The sequence below is a fragment of the Protopterus annectens genome, chromosome 6.part0 (genome assembly GCF_019279795.1).
Source record: "Protopterus annectens isolate FY-2018-M chromosome 6.part0, PAN1.0, whole genome shotgun sequence".
In the NCBI taxonomy this organism is placed as follows: Eukaryota; Metazoa; Chordata; order Ceratodontiformes; family Protopteridae; genus Protopterus; species Protopterus annectens.
The window spans coordinates 221,507,242-221,532,362 of NC_056737.1; the positions used below are offsets into that span (position 1 = coordinate 221,507,242).

General features: G+C 37.5%; 1 protein-coding gene across 1 annotated transcript in view; it reads right to left on the reverse strand.

The window, feature by feature from the left end:
- Positions 1–357: 357 nt before the first annotated feature.
- PCNX1 (pecanex 1) overlaps positions 358–25,121 on the reverse strand; it is a 3,150,868-nt gene continuing 3,126,104 nt past the window's right edge. The window contains exon 35 of the mRNA XM_044073489.1: positions 358–10,581. Coding sequence (XP_043929424.1) covers positions 10,441–10,581 — 141 coding nt within the window. The 3' untranslated portion in view covers positions 358–10,440. The remainder of the gene's footprint in view (positions 10,582–25,121) is intronic.

Genomic DNA, 25,121 nt, shown 5'->3' on the forward strand with positions numbered 1-25,121 from the left:
ATCAATGGCTCTTCAGCATCACTTTTTCACTAGAGGGCTTTTAACTCAAAAGTTCTACCAGAATATGTGATGGAGAATGAATTTACAGAGCCATTCAAGAAGACATGAGAAAAGTGAAGAATGTCTAATGGGAATGGAGAGGGAGGAAGAATGTTAAATAGACACAAGAAACAGCCTAAAACTTACAACAATCTTCTGCTTTCAGTCAAATGAGATTTGGTGTAATGTAATGCAAAAGTACGCCATTATCCAGTGAGAAATGTTTGCTTCTGAATGACCTGTTTAAACATTTTAGAAAACCACCATAAAGCTAAGTAGGTGAAAAATAAACAAATACAATTAACTGCACACAGGTAATTAAATACAAAATCATTTTATTTCTCAGTGGATCTCCACTGCCAATACTGTTTCAGATGCAACATATTGCAAAAAAAAAAAAAAAAAGAAAAAAGAAAAAATAGGCTTTTATTCCTCATTTAAAATGTCAAATACAATATTTACAGATTGTTTTTATTTGGACAAACATATATACACACATATGTACTTGTGCGCACATGTATATACACACTGCCTTCTCAAAAATATACATGAGCTAGACAGTACTGATAACTTTGCAGTAACTAAAATTATGAAACATCAAAACAGGTTTTCTCTTCAAATTTTCAGTAAAAGTGCCCCTAAATTAATTATCTGCGAGAAACAGACAGACAGACACACAGGCAATTTTTGAATGGGGAAGGGAATCTGATCAAATCATGTGTGCAAGCCTGAAAGATTCAAATTATGTACATTTTCCTTCTTTTTTTAGAATAAAAATAAAATGATAGGAAAAAATAAAAAGTCTACATTACAAGTCCCTACTTTGGCATTCTTACTCAAAATAGAGCATTCAAAAGAGCACTGGTAGAGAACAAAGTGCAAAACAGTGATACTTACAAACCGTACTCCAATTAGAAATATAAACAGTAAAGTGCAAATTATTATGAGCTGCAGAAAGAGTGAAAAGTTCTTAGAAATACTTAAAACCACATCAGCATATTTCATTATATAACTATGCTGCTAAATTTCTAAAAACAACATGTTTCAAATTTGAGAGAGGCTGAATGCAGAAACAGCTTTTCTATTTCAGCTCCTAGTATTCTACAATTTCTTCTCCCTTGACTGCTAAAACTTCTATCCATAAATGTATTTACTATGTCTGTTCTTTTAGCTGGACCACACTTACCTCATATGCAACACCTGTATTATGCAGTGCATACTCCTGACGCTACTTCTTGTAAATATGTGTACTTTCAGCATCTATGTTGTCACTATACTGTAAAATTTAGTTAAACCTTTAATCTGGCTTCACTGTTGTTACTATACACGTAACCTGGGCTGTGCTTGCAAATGGTCAAATTTGATCCATGTTCTATGCTTATAAACAAATAAAATGATATAAATATACAGGAGATAAACTATTGAATTTGTTGGCAGTTTATCTGCTTCAATATATTTGGGGGACTACATCCCTATGTTGGTGTCACCTGTAAAGGAGGGTTACTTTACCTTCCAAGTCCTCCCGGCCTAATAGCTCTACTGAGGGAAAGAGAGGAACAACTATTCCTGGAAGGCCCTCAAGAAGCTCACGGTGTACTATACAATGGTAGGAAGATTAGAGGGAGAATGCCTTTAGCAAGAACATATTCATATGCTAAGAACTTATACATTTAAAATTGCTTACTTATGAGGACTTGTGCAGCACTTTCTCTCTTCTAGGAGACCGTAACAAACCCTACAATAATAGAGGGGTTTCTGAAACAGGGAAGAAACTATCCCTGCACCACAGCTTGCCATACTATACCCTCTCACTTCTGGCCACATTTTGGTAACAGCATTCAGCAACTGAGGAAAAAGGAAACTTCAATTACAAAAATGCTTGCAGAACAGGTACTCCCAAAATGGGAAGCAAAAAGTGACTTGTGGAGGGGGAACACTAAAGATTTAACCATGAAATGAAGCACAGACATGAAAACTGTTACAGGCATCCTTTCAGTACAAGGCCAAGGTATCCACATGCACTGTGTGCATCCTGAACAGAACTAGTAGCCCAGGAAACTGGTAGGATGGCTACACAAGAAAGGGCATAGTGGATAGATATTAGCTATATTTCCTTGTTGGGTGGGCAAGTATTAGTACTGTTGATGGAAACGGTAAGGAATTCATGAATATACCAAGGAGGGGTCAACTAAGCAACAGCGTAATGTGCTAGTACTGTTTCATGTGCTGTGAAACCCTATGTTAATTTACAGAGCAACAGCACCCAAAGCATGACGACTGCCAGTACTCCTGGGTGCATCTCCCCCACTGCTATACAATGCACTGAATCAAGTCATCAAAAGGATATTACTCCCTAACGGAGAAAACTATTCAATGAAGGATTTGGCTTGGGTCTGACTACCAATGACTGTGGAAGAAGGATCAATACATAGAGAAAGAGGCAGGTGGAAAGATAAGATCCCAAGGTAAAAAATGGAAATAAAAAAGTGTAACAGAGAGAAAAAGCCAATAGTAAGGGAATTTAGTGGACAACTGAATACTTTCATTAGTCCATCTAGGGGGACCCAGGCTATGAGACAGCATATGTATGCAGGTATGCTTATAGACTCATTGTGCAAGATGGTCAGTATCTACATGGGCCTGTTCTATGAGATGGGATGTTTCTAGCTATGGGAATATGCAAGGGAGAGATTCCACTGTGTTAAAAGTGCAGAAAGTGTCTAGGCCTCCCCTGAAAGTTATTTTTTTTGACAAACTCAGTTGGACAAAACTGGTACACATAAGCAAAAAAAAAAAAAAAAAAAAAATAGAAATAAAATATATTTATGCTTGGAGAGTGTATATGCTAGGTAAAGTGCTTTGCTTCCTGCAAAGAAGGTTGTTTCTGGCATTCACTACTGAATACTACTAAATATTCAAGCCATCTGCTTGCTAGCCTTCTAATATCTCTGCCTTGCACATAATAATAAATTGCTTTTCATGAATGCTTTATATGGTTGTTTGGTATGAAAGAAAAGAATGTGGTATGTACTCAAAGTCAAGCTTGGTCTAGATAAGGGCTAGCCTTCTTCCTCATAGAGATGAAGACTAAAAATGGTTAGTTTTCCACAAAAAAACTTGAATCTGCTGAGACTGCACATGCTCGTGTGTCAACAATATACAAGTTTCTTTCCCCTTTGTTTTCTAGGGGTAAAATATGGAAGGCGAGTGGGCTGGGGTCACTATAAATTCAGCGACCACTCTCAAAATATATTCTTTCCTTATGGAATACAGACTTGCTCACACAAGATTCCAGAGATGGAATGGCCATAAACATGTGTTCTTTGAAGAAAGAAAAAAAAAATCTGAACTTGGCAGGTACTACTGGCTCAAGTGAAGGTACAGCCATCTTTTCCATTACAACATTAAAAGCTCAGAGGACTGAATCCCTATTAGGGGTACACCTGAGAAGGGCTCATTTGAGGAACTTTCTCTCACTCTGTAAAAGAACAAATGCTGTCCTCCCAAGAAGGGCTAATGTGCACTTGAACTAATAACTCAGCCCTAAATCAGAAACACTAGATACTCAAGCACTGATGCTAGAGGCATTACCTGAGGGACAGGTCTTCAAACGTAGCAAAGATCATATTATTTTCTACTTGTGATGGGTGGTTGTCTTACACGAGATTGTCTAGCAACTACCAGGCAGCCCTTAATATCCTGGAAGGCAGTAGTGGTAGTTCAAGTATATACTTCAGAAAGCTGGTTAAGAAACAAATGGTAATCATTAGTGCCAAGTCCTCCTTTAAGCCTCATCTCATTGTCAGAGGACAGATATCTCTTTCCTAGTAAGGGACAAAAGACAAAGGATTCAAGATTAACATGGCAAGTTGGGGATAGTGCATAACCTAGGAGCTTTCCCATGAAACTTTAGAAAGGCCTGATGAACAAGAAGGATCTCAAATACCTTCTGGAGGAGGAATGCATCTATAATCATCTCATTTAGTGGCAGAAAGGAATATAGTGCGCAAATGCCTTGAAATGATGGCAACTCTTCAAAACAAGACAGGTACCTGTTAAGAAGGGTCTTGCCTTTAGGACTGGCAAACACACCACTCCAGCACCCCTCTGACATTGCTTTCCATTCTTTACTAACTTAAATATCAAACACAGAAAGAAAAAAGAAACTCTTAGATGCCACTAGAAAAGGCAAACTAAAACCACAACAGCTTGATGGTGGGTAAAGTACTAAAGCAGTGACAGAGAACTACCTTCTTTATGTATTGCACCAAGACATCTATCTACAACAGATGGTGGATCTGTACAGTCATTTGCTAAAGTAGCGAATAGATGGGTGTTCACATAGTCCTCTCAAAATCATTATCTGCTGTAAAACTCACAAAGTAAGATTCTGACTTAGTGGAGAGAAAAACATAAAATAGTAAAACTGGCTATATTTTATTGGCATGATATTCTACCCTGTGCTCTGCTTTGCTTACCCTAGTCATTCACGTAGAAATAGAAAGGATTCTACAGACTTTAAACCTTCTACTACACTGCAGTCTAGCATAACATTTTGACGAAAGCAGTGGAATCTGCAGGCTGCAGCAACAACTGCACCTGGTGGCAAACGTATGGAACTATCTGTGCTTAACTTTCTACGTCCCCCATTCCAAAAATAAGATCCTAATTAATGTTTCCAATCTTTAACTTCCTTAAGAGAGTTTTCTGAAATATGTTCAGCAGAAGAAAAATGCTGGTAAAGTGATAAGTTCTACAGCCTTATGCACATCATTACGTTCTCTTTAGAAGTATAAGTACTGTAAACTGAGAGACTGGTTTTCCTAAAAGACACCACAAAGGTATAAGCAATATTGGAATAACCCTTACATATAAACGATTAATCTCTCTTCAGATTTTTCTGTCTGTTGTGAAGGAATAATGCATAGAAAGTCACATGTGAATGGAACAGATCTGTGTCAAACAAGTACCACCATGTACTTAAAAAGAAATAAAGATGTATGTAATCTACTTCACATGCTTTTATGGCAATATGGTCATTAACATTAGTCTGAGGTATTGCTCAACAAAGCCAGCTCCCAAACTAAAATTCCTTTCCAGAATGGACCAACAGGGTTATTTCAACCCCATCTAAAAACAAAAAACCTTGTGTCCAAATACACTCAAGTTAAATGCAACTAACAGTATAAGAAACACAATGAAACCTTTGCAGAATTTTTTTGTTTGCATTGCATTATTCATATCCCAAAAAGGAGACATATACACATTTAAAGTCTAAGCAAGCATTACAAATCTTTGCATTCTAATAAACATTATCACCATAACACTATTTTTAAGAGTACAGGAGACAATAGCATTCTTGCCACCACTAAAGGGGATATCTAGTTTATTCATGACGTATTCTTTTAGGGTAACTGTCTAAAATGCATAGCTATTCCTTGGTTCTCTTAATTTTAATGATGTACAGCAATACTAAAATATAACTACCTTTCTCATTCTATGTATCCCAAGACTTCCAATTAGGGGCCAACAAAGGTTGAACTCTAATCTCCTTTGTTTTAAGTACAGACTATATTGTCAGTCTCTTCCGCCATTACTCAGTTCTGTTCTTACCTCCCTTGTATATCTTTCAAATTATTTATTTTTTTAACTTAGTCTCCCCCTTGGCATACTGTAGTATTTATCCATTATAAAACATTCTACTTGTAGTACCAAGCATTAATGGCCACATATGACAAAAAATAACCTACACTGTCTAGCTACTCAGGTAGAAGCTAAATATTCTACAAAACACGGTGCTCATACTTTCTTCTGACTAGGAAAGGATGGGTAGAGAATACTGTGGAAGAAAACAGAAGCATCAACAGCCTAACAAGATGGATTCACAGTTTATTTTTGCACCCTGTAAGTACTAAACAAGTAAAGGTATCATGAATCTGCTGCATGACATCCTGTATGATTATCTTATGGTCTTGGGCTCTCTTCCACCCAACCACATAACATGGTTGACAGATGACAGACACCAAGTGTGATGGTACTCTCATGATAGCAAAGAGCAGCACTTCACTGGACCCTCATCAAATGACCTTTGGATTACCATTTCTAAGCTATGACCTTGATGGTAGCACAGATGTTAAACTAAAGCAATGCTCTGTATCAGTCTGAATGTACCACATTTCTTCTACATAAAACATCCCAAAACCATACTACACTTCTGCTAAAAAAAGTCAGTGATAATCCTCACTCTCATAGTACTTGATGTAAGAAACACAGAATGATACTAGCATTCTTCTGAATGCACCTTCCATCTTTTCTTGGACAGGACTGTTAATGCCCTGACCATACACAGACTTGGTACATACTGCAAGACAGCTTTTCCACAAATGCAGCATACACAAACAAGTGGGAAATGCATTCCAGTCCTATCACTGTATAGAGATTCCCTGCCAAAATTTAGAAGTATGTTCAATTTAAATGCAGTATTAGGCATTTATGAGCCACCTCTCTTGTGTTCTTATAATCTTATCTGAACTCTTATTATCCATTCAACTGAGAAGCCAAATCAAAGCAATTTACACCAATGCTGTAACAAGACTTAAGTACACTCTGATGTAGAGGCACTTTCATAAGTAAGGACATCAAACTCCCATATGCCTAAGACAATTACTCAAACTCAGAAGTGGGTTACCTGCAAGGTTGCCAAACGTCCCTAGTTGAGTGGGACTGTCCCAAGTTCAGCAGACCTAAATCCAAGTCCCGCATTGGCTCTAAAAATCTCATTTGAACCCACTGTTCTGCACTGAACATAAGTGGCTCTGCTTTGCGATTTCCAATTGGCTTGTATACCTCTTTTATTCAGTGTGGTCTTTCTATCATGCAGCCACTTCCACAGTGAATAGAAGTGGGTCTGTGATAGAAAGACAATCTTTTTATTTTCTTTTTGGTCGCTTGGCTGGCTGTCCCTACATGTCATTTCAGGAATCTGGCAACCCTGGTTACCTGACACTTTCTATAAGCTAGGGCATACAGATCTGCTCACAAGCCCTAGCAAGGTCTGTGCATTAAACTGATACTTTTTAATAACAAATGACTTCATGTTCAGTACTTTATTTGAATGAAACAAATATTGAAATAAAACAGCCTGCTTTACACAACTCCATTTTAGTAGTGAAGCTTAGCACTTAACTCTTCAAACATATACACTTATGTCACACCTCTGTGACTTATGAGGGTATAAAACAGTGAAATTTATATGGACGTAAACTGCTTCTTGTTGAAAATTAAACACACTGCACACTTCTGCCCAGAAAACAACAGAACCCTCCAATCCAAACTGCAGTAACAGATTGGGCACACACTATGTTTATGTAGGAATTTTCTGTGGTTTGTTCATTTTCTTACTGTCATTTATTAGTCTTTAGAAATATTTGTTCAGTAACTTTCTGCAGCTTAAAATTGTAGTAGTTTGGGGTTTTACCAATTTAAAAAAATATCTCTTAACAAATTCATCTTAAGAACGATGTTTCACACTTAGTAATTCAGACACACAATTTTCTAGAAGTAGCCAAACAGAACTGTACAGAAGCCCATGCTACATATATCCATGCAAAACCAAAAATACTGTACATCCAGCTTTTTGCTATACAAAGCAAAACAGGTAAAACTAACATAAAAAGAAGGTAAAAAGAAAGGATTACTAAATCCAAAGAGACAAAGTGAAACAAAGACACTAGTACCAACGCCACAGCAGGGGTGGGGAGAAGGGGACAGCTGAACCAGAACAAAGCAGTTAGGTGGTACGATCAGTAGGACGTCTTTGTGATCATTTAAGCAGCCATTCAATCAGTGGAGCAATTGCTGTTGAGGGCTCTGAATGGCAATTTGCAAGAGCTGGTGATTGTTCCTTGCAAGGTTGCAAGCACAACTGGTAATCATTTAAGCAGCTGCGACTGCAATGGTGACTGCTTAAATATGCCAGTGTTTTTGGTCCTCAACTCTGGAGGACCTTTGTTTTGGTCCTTAACATTGGCTGGAGGAGTACTGGTCATGGCACCAACTGACTTAGCTGCAGTTTGATACAGAAGCTGTAACACTCCATGTGATCATGGTCAACAGTGGATAGGTACACAGGTAAAAACAGAAACGAAACAGATACCATGCTATCCTAAATGAGCTTTACTGTCAAGTGGGATCACCCACACTACAGGATGCTCCATTTTAGTGCAATGGTACTACAAAGAGAATGTGGCTTTGCATAATCCCATCCTACCAGATAATGCTACCACTGACAGATTACTGCAGCAAGACAAAGGAAAGACAGAACAATGACCGTGTGTGTGTGTGTGTGTGTGTGTGTGTGTGTGTGTGTGTGTGTGTGAGGGAAGGGGTGCAAGAGTAGGATTACACATAAAATAAAGCTAATAAAAAGCATACTCTTGCATATTTTTTTATCCAGGAAGTTTGAAAGATAAAGTTAATAAAACCATACAGTTTAAATGCTCAGATGCATCTGATCCTCCTTTTTATATTCACTGTATCATGCACAATGATGTGATGTTTGTAGGAAACTATTCACTGATTTCTTTAACACCTGCTGCCTGTCCTGTTGTTGGTGACTGAATCAAAACACACTGACTACATTCATTCCACCAGTTGGGGTATTCTTACCACTACTCCCCCTTCCCCAAAAAAATGCACATATGCAGCACTGCTGCATTGTTATGATGCACTAGTTACAAACATATACTACTCTTCCGTCTCCAGTTATAAGCGCTGCAATGTTTGCCTTCCCTCCTGTGCCACGTTTCCCTTTCCCTTTGTCCAGAAGGGAAGCAGCACACATTCTGCAGGCTGCTTTAATCAGCCATTGTCAAAATGTCCTCCAATGCAGAAACATGAGGTAACTTGATAGAACTAACATAACTACTTAAAAACTGGACATTTTGCTGTTACAGATGGTCTTCTGAACCAATGTTCTTTAGCTGAACAGAAATATATTACATCAAGAGTACAATAAACACAATTTTATCTGTTTTACTTTGAGCCAACTTTCAGATACCACTGTATATTACTAAAATACTAAGAACTGTAATGAGGCAGATGTAACTGATTGAACAAAGCATGTGAAACACAGTCTTAACAGGCTTTCAAGAGAAAGGCTTGCCTCCCCTAACCACACACAGATACAATCATACCCCCAAATCAAATCAGACCACATTAAAATCAATACAGGTAAAACACTGACCATATACAACAGATCTATCCAAAAAGCTATAAATTAAATGTCAAACTGCTTATTATGGATTTTTTTCAACCAATTCAACAAGGGGAAACGGCTTCTCAGTATGCAACCATATTCTTATCAAAAAGTCATACAGGACCAATCAAGTCTTTCACCTACTTCTTCTCTTTCCCCTACAATCAAAATAAAAAATAATTATGCAGCACAAAATAAATGACCTCCACAGTCACCATAAATACTCAAAATATAATTACATACATTATATACATTGTGTACATATGTGTATATATAGTATATCTGCTTATCTGTGTGTATGACATATAAACACACACATGCATACCTGTGTGCACAGATGTATAATGCATATAGAAAGACAGACTTATATGGAGTTCAAAAGAAATTCAAGTCACAATAGACAATTAAAAAGGGGAAAATAAAAAAGTAACACAGTATCATAACATAAACAATTGCATGTTTTTATCCCAAAGGCATTTTAAATAATGGCATTTGTTCTTTTATCTATGTATATGTAAATAACAGATTTTCTGAGAAATCTCAGATTTTAGTGCATTGCTGTAAAAAATAGTGCAGTTCTTATTTTTAATTTTTTTTATCAAAGAAAAGCGGTACAACACAAGCAACTTCCCCATATTGGTTGCCTTTTCCTAAAGAAATATCTGTTCCTGTGTAATGATCCAATGACCAGTTAATTAATATCCAATGTCACTGTTTTCCATATGCACTGCAAGAGATTGTGAAAATGTTTCTTTTTTTGGCAAACAAATTAAAATGTGAAACAAGGTAGCAGAGAATCATCTGAATGGAAGAATTACTCTCTTTTTTTTTTTTAAAGCAGATGAGATGCATAGAAATCATTTTCATCTCTGATATTTTCTGCCTGAAGTTCAGCCTTCTTGAAGACAGTGTGGCTTGCTCCAGAACTTAACTGGAATGAACTGCTCAAAAGGATAACTGTTAACAATACAAAAATAACCCCTTTAGTCTTTTCTCATGCCTTGTAGAAAATGGGGCATTTGCCATCTCTGTATTCATATTCATCCCCTCTCACTACTGGACTGTTCTCCACTGTAAACAGGCTGGCATAATCTCACTTCAGTTCTCTTCTTCTATGGTCCATCTTGTGGCATCAATGGGAAAAGTCACACTTCAGCTCCAAGCTCCATGACCCCTAGTTCCACCACTGGTACATACTTGTCTTCAATTTGCACCAGCAGTATGGTCTTGTCTATGTGCGACCGACAACCTGGGTCTCTGCTGCAAGGCACCCAACGGTGAATTACCTGGGAAATCAAACAAACAGTACATTAAGAGATGTTACACCTGGCAACTCTCTCAACACAAGGAAAATAGATTTGCTACACAGGCTAAACAGGACCACTATATAAAATGTCATAAACCATCTGCTTCACTATTAAATTTTTGTGATAAAAGTCATAGATTTAGATATGATTTCTCAATATTTAAACAAGTCTTCCTATTACCTAGGCCATCACCATGCTCTGCCTGTCACCCTTCTCTTTTACATACAATTTCTAAACCCTTCACTCCTGCTTGCTCTGCTTCAAAGAACATTCTTGCAATGTCTCTTTAAGCAGCTTGCTGAGGTGTGGTATAATTGTATAACTAAAAATATTTCACTGCTGCTGCTGTGTATGGAAGGGATAACTTGCATGACAAATGCCTTCACCTGTAAGATGTGCTTCTGTACAAACGCAATAAGGTGCAAATAAATAGTGAGATGACTGACACCCCTTATTTCATAAACAACATGCATCCTGAAGGTACTACATCATCTCTCTTCTTGAGGCAATCTCAGAGTGACACATGTCCAATACCAAGTTTAAACTGATGACAGAAAAAAAATAAAACACTTCCAAGCTATAATTGTCTAACAATTGAAGTGACCCCAGTAGTTTCAGAAAATCTCATAAAGAAACTCACTTCCAGAAGCTCTTAATAGGAGTTAGGGAATCATATATAAAACATCAGATCAATCAGTTAGTCAAAACAATATATCACCTAGGCATGAGGAAAAGGAAACAAGGGGGGAGCAGAAGGAAGGAGAAGAAAGTCTTTAAAAATGAAAGTCAGCTAATTAGGTAAATTAACACAAAAGGGAAGACTAAAATGATAAACATCAAAAGCTGCAGAACTCTTGAAAGAACAGTGAAGGACAGGAAAGATATATTCTATTCAGAACGACACACAAGTATGAGTGAAAAGGTAGAACTAGTAAGACACATGGAAGGTAAAAAAGTACACTTGTGTAAATAAACATACCATAACAGTCTTACTTGCTTATTGACATTGGATTACCAGAAAAGTCTGAATAGGTAGGAACCAATTTTCAGCACAGGCCCAGGAGAAAAAGCTCCAAAGTATTGCAAAACATTTTAAGAATAATTTTACAATCTTTAAAAATAATACAAAAAAATCCATTTAAATAATTGTATAAAGTTAGACATAAAATGAAAACATTGGTTAAGAAAAGATACAAGTTATATGACAATGGTTTAATAGTTAAAGAAATGTTAGCCAGTTTATAGAGAAACTAAAGGTAATTTAGTATAATGCAAACAGGAATTGCAATACAAAGTGAGAGAAAAGCAGGCTTATGACATATTTAGATGTTCAAATAGATCATTGTTTTACAGTAGCCTAAGCTGTATGGGGTATTCCGTCAAGGATATGACAGCTGGCCAGCATCTCAAATCAATTTTTTTTTTTATAAAATCTTTATTTCCTTTTTTTTTGTGAAAACAGATACAGCAAAATGTAACAGTATTAATAGACCGCTAGAAATAAGACCAGAGAATACACTGCTGAATAATAAAACATAAATGCAAAACAGTAAGAACTATTTACACACATGCCAAAATTCCATCATTGATTATATATACCAACTTCAAGCTAGAATACGTTCAAAAAGGGATTTCCAAAATTCTATAAAGTGAGTGTGGGATTTCTCAGTGTAGGTTAAATATATGTGAGCTAGTAGGTGTCTGATAACTAATTGTTTGAAACCCTCCCATGTGAGTGATGCTCTATCCTTCCAATGTAATGTAATGCAGTATTTAAGTAATGAAACTAGTGTTATTAATATACGTGTTTGTAATTTAGTCAGGCCTGCGGGATGATATGTAGGAGAGCTAGTTTCCAAGATAAGGTGGACTTTTCATAGCCCATTATTTCTAGTTGGACTCTAAGTAAGCACCATAGCTTGTAGTTGCACTTGCAGCTCCAGAAGATGTGGAGTAGATCAGCCTTGTGATTATCACAATATTAACAGAATGGAGAGGTGGGTTGGGTATATTTTATTTATAATGACTGGAGTGAGACAGGAGTTATGAAGTATCATCATCTATGTATAATTAAGTTTTTTAAGGGGAATAAGTATGGAGGTAAGTTGGATCACTTGAGTTGTTTGTGATTGAAGGATTGATTTCCTTTCAGTAACTAGAATAAATAACTTCTTTTTGCATTTTGATTGATAGAATAAGTTTGTAGGAGTTGGATAGCATTTTTTTGTTTGAGGATAGGAGGTTTGAATGTCATCTGCATTGATATCAGGATTGTCTGATATATTGGCTAAGGTCTCGAATTTGCCTTAAAATGATTGTATAGCTTTTAGGGAGCTTTAATTGTGTTCTCATTTCAGTGAAAGTATTGTTCTTGAAGGGAAATATATCAGAGATGGCTAGTTTCGTGAGGAGGAGATAATTGTTTAGGTAATCATGTTAAAATTCATTTTGAGATTGGGGTTAAGGTGGATAGGTTGTAGGGAAATGAATGCATAATATAATATAGGTTTAATGATTTGAACATCCTTTGTATGATAGTGATTTTATATTTAATGACTGGGTGTATTTTAAGACTTTTTAAATTTTCATTGTAAAGGAAGGGGAGGGCTCTGGGGTTTATGAATAGTGTTTTGATATAGTTGTGTAATAGTTTGACCCAGGTTGGAGACCACTGTTGTGGTGAAGGGGTGTGGTCGGCTACTGTTATTAGTCTATTACAATTTATGATATCATAGTAGAGTCTGGCAGCCCTAACCCTCCATAGTCTTTATGGCATGTCAACTTATTATAACGGACTCTGACTGATTTGGGGACTCAAATAAATGAAATCTGGGAAGAAGATTCATTTTGATTCTGGCTATTTTAGCCAGGAATGGAAGTTGAAGTTTTGTCCATCTGCCCATATATGTTGTATGTTTGACCAGAGATTAATAGTTATTTGTATATGATTGTTTTGGATCTTGGTGGAAGGATATTCCTAGATATTTTAATGAGTGGTTAGTTTTAATACCAGCTGCTAAGGAGTATGTGGGAAGCTGACAGAGGGAAGATATTTGTTTTCTTTAGGTTTAGTTTGTAATTCGAGAAAGTTGAAAAGGTGTCTATAGTGGATAGTAGTTTCTGGAGGTCTGAATTAGGTAGTGAGTAGCAAAAATTTAGATCATCAGCGAAAGCCACTAGGGTAATTTTAGTGTTAAAGATATTGGGGATATGGTGGAAAGTTTTCTGAGAAATGAGAAGAAAAAGGGGTTCAATGTATAAATTAAAAAGATAGGGGGACATAGGACATCCTTGTCTGGCGCCATTCTCAATGTCAATTTGAGAAGATATGTGTTTATTAATTTGTAGGCAAGTATGAGCCTTGGAGTGTAGTGTTTTGATAGCTTGTATGTAGTTACTGGGTATGGTAAAGAGAGGCAAGATATTGAGAAAAAGTTTAAATTGAGTCTATCAATTGCTTTTGAGGCATCAATAGCTAAGGTGTAGATTGGAGTATGTGTATGGGTAGAGAGATTGATCATGGTGTCCAGGGTAAGGGTATGATCAAAGGGTTGTCTGTGTATTATGAAACCTGTCTGTTCAGGGGAAACAATGTTTGGAATGATTTAATTCTGTTTGTTAGTATTGAGGGAAATATTTTCATATCAAGATTTATTAGGGCTATAAGTTTGTATAGTTCAGGGTGGTTTTGAGGTCAGAGTTTGGTTCAGGTAAGAGAATCATTTTGGATGCATTTAGAGGTATATCACTTACATCACTGGAAGTTATGTGACTGAATAGATGGAGAAGAAAGAGAGATGATTTTTGTGTGAAAGTTTTTTAGAATTCGGCCATAAGACCATCTGGATCTGGTGATTTGTTGGGTTTGAGTTTGGTGACTGTCAATTTCTTGCTGGGAGATCGGGTGGGGGGGTAACATTTTTTGTTGATCTGGACTGATTTTGGGAAAATGTGATTGGTTTAAGAAGGCATCTAGGTCCTGTTTATTATGAGAGAGGTTTGATGGACTGTAGTATTTTGTATGTATACTTTCAAAGATATGTATGATATCTTCAGTAGTGTGGCAGAGTTCATCTTGGTAGAAAAGTTCTGTCATGTTCAGGGAGGGTTTGTTTTGGTTAATAAGCCTCACCAATAATTTAGATGGCATGTGAGCCCAGAGTAATTCACAAAAGTTTTAATTTCTTGGTATGTTAGGTTTTCAGCATTGGGATCATATAGTTTTTGTTGGAGATGTGTTATTTGAGTTTCAGTTTCTTGATTAAAAGACAATTTGAGTTTGGATTCAAGCTTAATGATTTGATTTTTTAAGACTGGCTTCCTCCTTGAGGAAGTTTTTTTTTTTTTAATAATATGAACCTTTACTTATAAAGGTAGCTCAAATTATGGATTTAAGAGAGGTCCAATAAATGTCCATAGGTAGGTGATTATAGAGTAAACTGTCTAAAGCTTGGTCCACAATGGCATCTACTTCTTGTAGAATTTCTTTTTTCCTTAATAGGTTAGAGTTAAGGACCCAGTTATACCCTTAGTTACTGTTAGTTTGACTGTTATCCCAATCAATAGTTAGGTTAATCTTAGAATGATCTGATAGGTATCTGGGCTCTGTGTGAAAGGAATTTTTGTATTTAGTAAATATATTGGAAATGAGAAAGAAATCCAGCCTAGATCAAGACTTATGACACACAGAGTAGAAGGTATATTTATTTTTGAGGGAGTTACTGGGCTGGAATATATGGGGGTCAAATAGGTTAAAGTCATTTTTAAGTTCGAGTGCTGATATGGCATGGGTTTTGTGTTTGGAATTGGTGTTGGATCTGTCAATATCAGAGTCTTGTACTACGTTTCCAGTCCCCTCATATTATATAATAATGATTGGGGAAGTCAAACAGTATTTTATAAATATACATTATAAATTTGTGTTGATTTACACAAGGCGCGTATGAGGTTTAATATCAGAATGGGTTTGTCTAAACAGGCTGGTTTAGTTGTTATACAGCACCACTTTCCATTCATGTCCGTATCATGTTTTATGATTTCACCCTGAAGTCAGTTTTAATAATGATTGCTACTCCTGAGCTATTTTGGGATTTGGCAGAGGCAATGATATTCTTAATCTATTTTTTCTTTAGGGAGGGTAGCCATTACTCTGGCAGCATGTCTGATTCTTGTAGGAGGATTAAATTAGCTTTGGACGTGAATATCAAATGTAGTAGTAGTTTTTTTTTTTTTAGTTGGATCCCTTTGACATTTCAAGAATCAAATTATCAAATACCTACCTATTACAACTGTGTGTCAGTAAAGGATGAGTGTGATGGGTATAGTTGGTACAGTAAATGTAAGTAGGACATTGGCATGCAACTCTTTCTGCATCAAACTTGTGCCTATTCACTAAACTACTATGCCCGGAAGAGATGGGGGAATTGGATGATAAAGAGTTATAACAGGAGTTAAAGCAAAAATGGTTAGGTGGAAATATTCTTGCTACTAATGCTTTGATAACTTTTGGCCCCACATTAAAAACATAGTACAGATAAACAGCATACTGTCTTTCGGCTTTTCCCGGTTAGGGGTCGCCACAACGGAACTCCGGTCTGCTAATGACTGGCAGTAGATTTTTACTTACTGGCTTGCCGGGCCTAACATACAACCTTCAACAAAGGAACGCCCATTCACGCATGTCGACACAAAGAAGACGTTCTAATTGAGAATCGAGCATGCAATGTCTAACTGTGAGGCAACAACGCTACCGCAGCACCACCACCGCAGTTAAACAGCATGTCTTCCTATATTAACTTCTGCTAGTCTTCTATGTCTCCATAGTTTTTGAACTATGAGAGAAAGTAATGGGGGGCAATATAGTTTGGCGTAGTGAAACAGAATATCCCCCAAAAGTGATGTATGGTGAGATGGTTCCTAGAGTTGGTTAAGGTAGTTTAAAAATTTATATAACCCTGAGATTTTGTTGACTAGTGCATCTTGACCAGGGTATTAAGCTGTGTTATTAATTATAGAGCTAATACTAGTTGTTTAAATTGTCACTGGTGGTATTAATGTATGACAAAATGTGTCAGGTTAAATTTTAGTGTTTCCAGGTATATTTCATGTCTCTGGTCTAGACACTTCAAGGTAATGAACCCACAGATTTATAGCTTGTTAGTTTTATAACAGAAGAGGTATTACTATATTAATAATATACTGTTGTTAAAGTCTAGTACATACAGGAGCATACTCAAAATGTTTCTTTGAAGAGGTGGTTAGTCATAAAACAATAAGCAAATCAGAAGATATATAATACTTACGCATTCTACAGCATTTGTCAAACTTATAAAGCATTTAACATCACAATTTGTTTTATTAACTGTTTTTAACATCATGTATCTACCAACTAAGGCGGGGTATTATTAGTAACGTCACGTTAACAAGTTTAGAATGAATACTTAGGTATGCTAGTTATTTGGATAGATAGACATGAGAGTAATAGTATACACATTTTCATTTGGTCTTTTTTAATTCTTTACTTCCCTTTTACATTGCCCTTTCCTCATCTTCCGTTTTCTTTCTTCATTCATGAAGCATGTACTGCATTGCTATGCAAGAGGAAAAGAAACCAAAAAAAACACAGTGTAGAATTCATAGTTGTTGTCCAAGTCTGAAAAAAACTTGTATGTGGAGTTATCTATAGAAATATAGGCAAAATAGCATATAAAAATAGGTTCCAGGAGTTTTAATTGTCAAAAGAAAGAAATGCCACGCCTTACTTTGTATTGCAATTCATAGTTTGTAGGCATTTGCATTGTTCCGTGTGTGACTGAGTGAAATACTAGGGTAGAGAATATTGAGAATGAAAAAATTGCTGTGCTGACCACCAGATGGGAGTGTAATCTGTTACTGCATGACAAGGTTAGCTTGTGAAGCCAAGTCAAAGGTGTTGGAGAATGAATTCAAAGTGAAGTAAATCAAAACTGATGATTTCTTGGTTAACTTGCGTTATTCCTGATCAAAAATGATAGTTATATTGTAAATTCAGCGTTAGGAATGCAGTTTTTGCAGATTTCTTTTTCTTGCTTGCATGAAAATGTCTGTGATTTGGTAGCAGCATTTTAAGAAAGAATAAGCTTCTGGGAAGTTAGGTTCAGGGGTTAAACAGGAAGCGACTGGCAGATTGAGGTGGCTGGATCCTTGTACACTGTATTAATGGAACCAGAGTCTCATTTTCGGCTGAGAAATCCACAAATTATTTCTCGTAGTTTACAAACAGTACCAAAATGGTGACAAGCTTATTTTTACCTTATTTCAGTTGCATGCACTCATTTTATCTATGCCACAATGTTGCTTTTTTTTCATTTTATTTGCTATTTTTGGTAGTAAGAAGTTCAGGAACTGCGTTAAAGGCATTTAAGAAGAATTTCTTCACTTCCGAGGTGTTGCTGATTTTGTATTTGATCCCCTGATGCTGAAAGTGAAGTGTGTGGGGGTATTTCCTTTGGAATCCGATTTGCTTTTGTATCAAAAAGCTACAAAATGGAGATAATTTTTAATGTTCCACTTTAATTTGTAGAGGAAGATCTTGGACAAAAAGTATTTTATTTCCATTCCAGATCGTGTTTCTTTTTCTTTTTTTTTTTTTTTGCAGATGTAAGGATTCTGGTTGCATGTTGGAAATTAAGCAATTTTACATTTACTAGTCATGGTTTAGTGGAGTCTAATGATGGGCGTAAGGCTCGTTTTGCCTCTTTCTTTTATTTGGCTTGCTTCAGTGGTGTTTTCAAGTAGAGCCCCAAATATAGCCAGAATTGTTTCCAGTAGTTTGTTTGCTCAATACTTTCTGGTATACCCCCTCAAGATATTACATCTGGATCTTGCTTCTAGGTCCAGGATTTTTTGCTGCATTTCTTGTATAGATTTGTTGTAAGCTTTAGATTCCTTCTGGAGTTATTCGATTTTAGTTTCATTTGCAAAGATTCTGGTTTCTGATTTTTCCACTCTGGTTGCAATGTGGTTAATGGAATCCCCAAAAGATTTTAGCTGGTCTGAGAAATTTTGTGTGGCTAATTGTAGAGGCTGTAGACCAAGTTTTAGGTCATCAAGGTTTGTAGATTCAGTTTTATTTTTACTGGATGACTTAGTGGTTTCTTGTTTCCCAGTTCTAGGCCTTTTAGTATTAATGTCTTTTTCTGGAGATGTAAGTGCTGAAAACTTAGTTTTAGTAGTTTGTGAGTCCATGGTATCTGAGTCAGTTGGCATTATTTCTCTCTTGTTGCTTAGAAGATGCAAGATGATATTTGGCCTCCAGGTATTTTCAGTCAGCCAGCAAGCAGAGAACATGTGAAGGAATCCTGGCAGTATCAAAGGTAATATTCCTATTTTTCAGTATTCTCCTCTGTTTTTGGTAGTTTTTCCAAGTTGTAGCACTTAGTCTTGATGACGATCAAGTTTTATTTTTTCCCAGGATCGCAATTTTTGTCAGAAAAAGTAGTTTTTTATATTGGTATTTGGAGAGCTAGGTAACTGCAGTGTTTATAGATCAGCGGCCATTTTGGATCTCCAGTATCTCAAATTTTTAAGGCACCTTCCATGCACACCAAACATTTGTGGGTTTGAACAGAGTGCATAAAATCAGTGGCTTAGGCACTGACTGATCAGAGCTTTCTTGCCACAGAATAAGGGAGGTTAGAACCCTGGCAGTAGAAATATGCTAGGAAAAAGATAAAAATACATTCATACAGAGATAATATATATGCATATGTTCACACTCTGGCAACAGACATGGCATAAAAACTGGGGGATGGAAGGAGGCTGTGGCTATTGCAACAGACATCTACTGTTATTTTAGGTTCATTGGTAAATACTAGGTTATCAGTCTGCAGACTACTACAAGCCTAGCCTAGCCAATAAACAAAGGTTAGAATCAATACTCGGTACTATGTATCTGCAAGGTAAAGACTTTAATCACTATGCCAAGCCCTCCACCCGCTTAGTGGCTTTTAGATTGCCAGCCTGTGGAATGACTGTCTGACCTCATCTGCTCAAACTAGTGAGCACATGAAGATCAGACTACGATGTCCCTACCCTTAAACTGCTAAAGCTTGAGTTACCCCTTCTTTCATGTCTTCCTGCCTCCATAGTGCACAGTCCAGTACAGCAAAGTATCAATCTTTTCCCCCGGTCTAATATTTAAAATGTTAAGTTTACGTACACAACTCTATTATGTTCATCATTAGATCAGTGCTGCAGTAGCCTAAACTGTATGAGTAGATTACCACTGTTTAGAAAGTCAGGGAGGTGGAAGACAGACTCCGGAAGCCCCTGGAGAATGGTCCATGCAAAATCTGCCCTAGATCTGGAAAAGGAATCTAGTTTGTGAATGTACTCACTCCAGGGATCTAAACCTTTTTTTTATAACTTAAACAGAATGGTTTGGAGAGACATTACAAATACTCTAGAACTGACTCCTTATCCACGTAAAGCAAAGTTCACCCCTGTCTCTATTCAAACATTACCTAGATCTATGGATAGAATCAGGAAACTGGATGGCACAGTGGTGCAGCAGTAGCATTGTCGCCTCACAGCAAGAGGTTCTCTGGTTCGATTCTCAGCTGAAGTGCCTTCTGTGTGAAGTCTGCATGTCCTCCCTACATTTGTGTGGGTTTCCTCCAGGTGCTCTGGTTTCCTCTCATGTTTCAAAGACATGCGTCTGGAGCGTTTCTCCCCGGGCCTCCACTGAAAACTGGCTTTGTTTCAAGTTGGACTTTCCCAAATGTTAAATAAATAAATAAATAAAAATAAATTTACCCCAACATTGCCTCCTGTGCTACTTATGGGCAGAAGCAGCTCCTAATTGCTCATTCCTAAAATATGGCCCATATTAAAATTCTATGGCATTACCCCAGAAGTAATCACCATCTCACCCAGAAATAATCACTATCCTAAGGATAGTATTAATATACAGACCCTGGAATTGGGTAAGCATAACTTGAACTAATGGAATAATTGGCTAGGCTTAAAAAGGTCCACAGTTATCCTAGTACTCAACTACGTACAAAGTACCAACTAATTGCCTCTAGGATACTACTAGAGTTCATCCCTTTCCAAAAGCCAAAGAAGAAGCCAAAGCCCTGGAAGAAGGGTCCTAACCTTTTCAGGAAGTGACATGTTATAGTGGGTATAACAAAAGGTAACAGCATAAGACAACAATGCCAAAACTGTTGGCTTTTGACACTGGCTGTACCCTGTTTTTACCTACATAGGAAATGAATAGCTGACCAGAATTCCTAATCATTTTAATTCTATCAAGATAGTATCCGACTTGCATTCTCCCTCATATTTAGGTCCTGGAAAGAAGACAGGGAGATAAGTAATTTTACTCAAGAAAACTCTAAAATCATTTTAGATATAAATGAAGGATTTGTTCTCAAAAACACCCCATCTTTACGAAAAACAAGACAATGGTGACCCACCGTAAGAGCCTGTAGATCAGACACTCTTCCTGTAGAGGTCAAATAAGCCTGATGAGCTGGTTCAAATGGAGAAAAATGTTAAGATTTTTTTCCAAATAAAATTAAAATCAAAGGAGGAATCACTTGTTTTTCTAGGTAGACAGATATTCAAACACCCTTTCAGAAACTGCTTGAATTGAGACTGGTTAGAAGTGGGATATACTGGCAAACAACAGAAATGTCTGAAAGATGAAACTTATTTGAAGCTTTGCAAATGCCAGAGGACAGTAAAATGCACAAATATTGCACAACCAGACACAAGGCATTAAAGTTTCCTTGTTCATACTACAACACCAACTACACTTTTACCCACTTACTCATATATGATTTTCTAGTAGCAAATTTCTTTGCCTTCTTTAATACCTGCTGGACATGCTCTGAAAATCCAGGCAGTCAACTGGAAAGATTTCATACATTTTTTCCCCAAACAACTCCTGTCTTGTTTAATTCCACCCTGCGAGGAACCCTGTAATTGCCTTTGGCCATTTTTAAAAGAAAGGAGAACCACCGTTGTCCAGGCAAAAAAGATGGGTTCATTACAATTATCTTTCAGGAGTCCTGAATCTTTAGAATAACTCTGGATATTTGTGGAAAGGTTACAAAGGCATACAAGAACATTCCTGCTGCAGAAGGCGCACTCTAGCTGAATGCCACAAATGGAGGCAAACATTCTATTTCAGGAGTTCCCCACAGATGGATCAATTCCTGGAAGAGCCCCGGGTTCAATTTCCATTACTGGAGTCTGTCCTGCTTCTTATTAGTTTATCTGCAATAATGTATTTCTCTGACAGAATGCAAGAAGCCTGGATGGCGAGACGGTCCATTAATACACTTTGTCAAGGGGAGGATTTAGAACTCAGCTTTGATATCTTCAGGTAGTATTTGTGAATGCAACCATGCAAATCTTCTACATAACTGAACCAGTAGCAGTTGCTCTAGAAACAGCATAAGCAGAATCATAAGAACACTTTAAAGAATGTTTGGTTACATGACAAACACAAATAATGAAACAACTGAGAGAAGTTTTACTCTCTGATGAAGACAGCAAGCAGTTAACTTCCTCATATTTTCAAATGATGCCAGCAAAAACTTTAAACTGTGAGCTTGGCAGTTAAAAATTCTGAAAATTAAAGTGGCAGATGAATAATCCTCCTTCCTAACTTTATCAAAAGCTTTGTAGGAGCAGTAGGATAAGCATTCACAAAATGTTTGGCTGCAGAAGATATTGTCAAAGAAATCACTGCAAAGTCAGATTTGGCATTAGAAAATATTTGTGTGTCTGATGAACCCAGGGTTGCTAGATTTCCGACTGGCCAGGTAGGGACAAAGTGAAGACTGTCTTTAATGCGGAACATCAGAGTTGCCCGGGCCAATCAAAAATAAATAAACACGGAGCTACTTTCTGTTTAATGCAAAACATCGCAGTTCCGCATTAAACAGTAGTAGTTCTGTTTTGCGATTTTTTGATTGGCCCATATACCAGTATACAGGCCAATCAAAAATCTAAACACAGAGCTACCTCTGTTTAATGCGGAACATTGCAGTTCCGCATTAAACAGTAGCAGCTCTGTTTTGCAATTTTTTGATTGGCCCGTATACTGGTATACGGGCCAATCAAAAATCGCTAAACACGGAGCTACTTCTGTTTAATGCAGACCTGCAATGTTTCGCATTAGAAGCTCCGTGTTTAGCGATTTTTGATTGGCCCGTATATGCCAGTATACGGGCCAATCAAAAAAAACAAAGCGGAGGCTACCCGGGATTTAAACCGGCAGTGTGGACTCGGGATCAGGCTGCTGATCTCGGGACAGTCCCGCCCAAATAGGGATGTCTGGCAACCCTGGATGAACCTTATATAATGTACTAGACTTTTTAGGTGCAGGAGATTGAATGTCAGGAATACTGAATGCTGTTAAGAAAACATACTGTAATATAGGCAACACAGGAGGAATAGCTGCAAAAAAATCCAGTTGTAATAAATATTTTTGCTGAGATACTTGAATTTCATCCAGCTCCCACTGAAATAATTATTTTATTTTAGTAATACCTGCAGAAAAAGAAATAACTTTTCTTATGGAGAATATGAAGAATCTTTTTCTTTAAAAGTCTGAAAAGTACAGTTGTGCAAAATCTTACCATAACAGTAGATGTCCTCCTCTTCACTGCTGCAATATTCCTTACGATAGGGATCCCCGGCCAAGGGTAGCCCGATATCCGGCTAGTATACCAAAGCCTTCAGGTTGTAATAAGGATATCGTACATCACATGTATGCTCTCCGTGCATGGTACAGGGCATAAAGGTGAAGTACGGACGTACCATCCTCAGAACTAAAGAGCTCCAGGAGGAACAGCAGTCCAAGGAGAAAGGAGTAAAGAATAGTTGTGTAAAATCTTACCATAACCACTGATGTCCTTCTGTTCTATATGCTGCAGTATCCATAACATAAGGGAGTCAGCCTCCGGCTGTTATACCAAAGTTAAACTGCTACTGTGAAGGTACGTGCATAGTGCTGCATCACACAACGTGTGTCAGCCATAAAGCATCGGGTATAAAACAGATGTCAGCACGTACCTTCCTCAGAACTGAATGCCGCCAATCACCAGCCTAAAAAAAGGAGTGAGGTACAGAGGTCAGGCAAGCATCAGGGGGAAGGCAAGGGGGGGAACTATAATGCAGCATATAGAAGAGAAGAATATCTATGGTTATGGTAAGATTTTACACAACTATTCTATGTCCTTCTATTCATCCGCTGCAGTATCCATAACATGAGAGAGAATGCAAAGGATCATACAGAAAAGGGATTGGGAGGAAGCAGAGAGACACTTTCCACAAATCCATGCAGGACAGCCCTGGCAAATCCTGCTCTAGACCTGGTGACAATATCCAATTTGTAGTTTTTGGTAAAGGTACGGACAGATGACCATGTAGTTGCCTCCAAAATGGAAGCTGTATACAGACCTTTAACTATGGCCCCAGAAGAAGACACACCTCTAATAGTGTGTGCCTTACAGGAGAAGGAAGATCCTTCCCACTTGAAGTGTAACAGAAGGTAATGGCTTTAGAAATCCAGGAGGAAATATTTTGCTTGAATTCGGATTTACGGATGGACTTGGTTTTAGCCAAGTAGTATCTGAGATGTCTTTGCACATCTACCATGTTAAGGATACTTTCACTAGATTATTGTGGCAAAAGGAAGAAGGTAGGAAGGTTGATAACCTGATTTAGTGATAGCTCATTCACCACCTTGGGCATAAAAGATGGGTTGGTATGAAGAGATACCCTGTCTCAATGGAAAACTGTGAAAGGAGGGAATGCCATGAGGGCTTGAAGTTCAGAAACTCTTCTGGCTGAGGAAATAGCCCCTGGGAGCAAAGTTTTTCAAGTACAATGTTGGAAAGAAGTGTTAACTGATTGAAAAGGAGCTAGAGTAAGCTTTTGTTGCACAAAGTTAAAGTCCCAAGGAGGGGAAACTGTTTTCCTTGGTGGTCTAATGTGTAAAACTCTTTTCAGGAACAACTTGACTTCCAACCTGGATGCAAAGGGAGTAGTCAAAGGTAAAATGCTGAGATGGTAGACAAATGAGCCTTGATGGAGGTGTATGACAGGCCACTTTTCATTAGATAACACAGGTACGACAGGACCACTGCAGGTTCAACAGGCAGTGGTAGTAATTTATTTTTTCGACACCAGACAGAAAACATCTTCCATTTGGAAAGATAGGATTTTCTGGCAGTGGGTTTTCTGGCCTCCTGCAGAACCGGTAGCACGTCCTTAGTGTAAACGTGTCTAAAGGGAATCAAAGCCCTATCACCTACAAAGTTAGATGCAGGGCAGGCATTTGAGGGTGTATTAGAGTTCCCTTGTTCTGTGCGAGTAGGTCTAACTTGTGGTGATTGCCCTTGGCTAGGTGATGAAGAATGGGGAACCCATGCTGCCTTGGCCAAAAGGGAGTCACCAGCAAGATTTTTGGCTGTTCTTTCTGAATTTTCAGTAGAACCGTCTGTAATACAGGGAAAGGG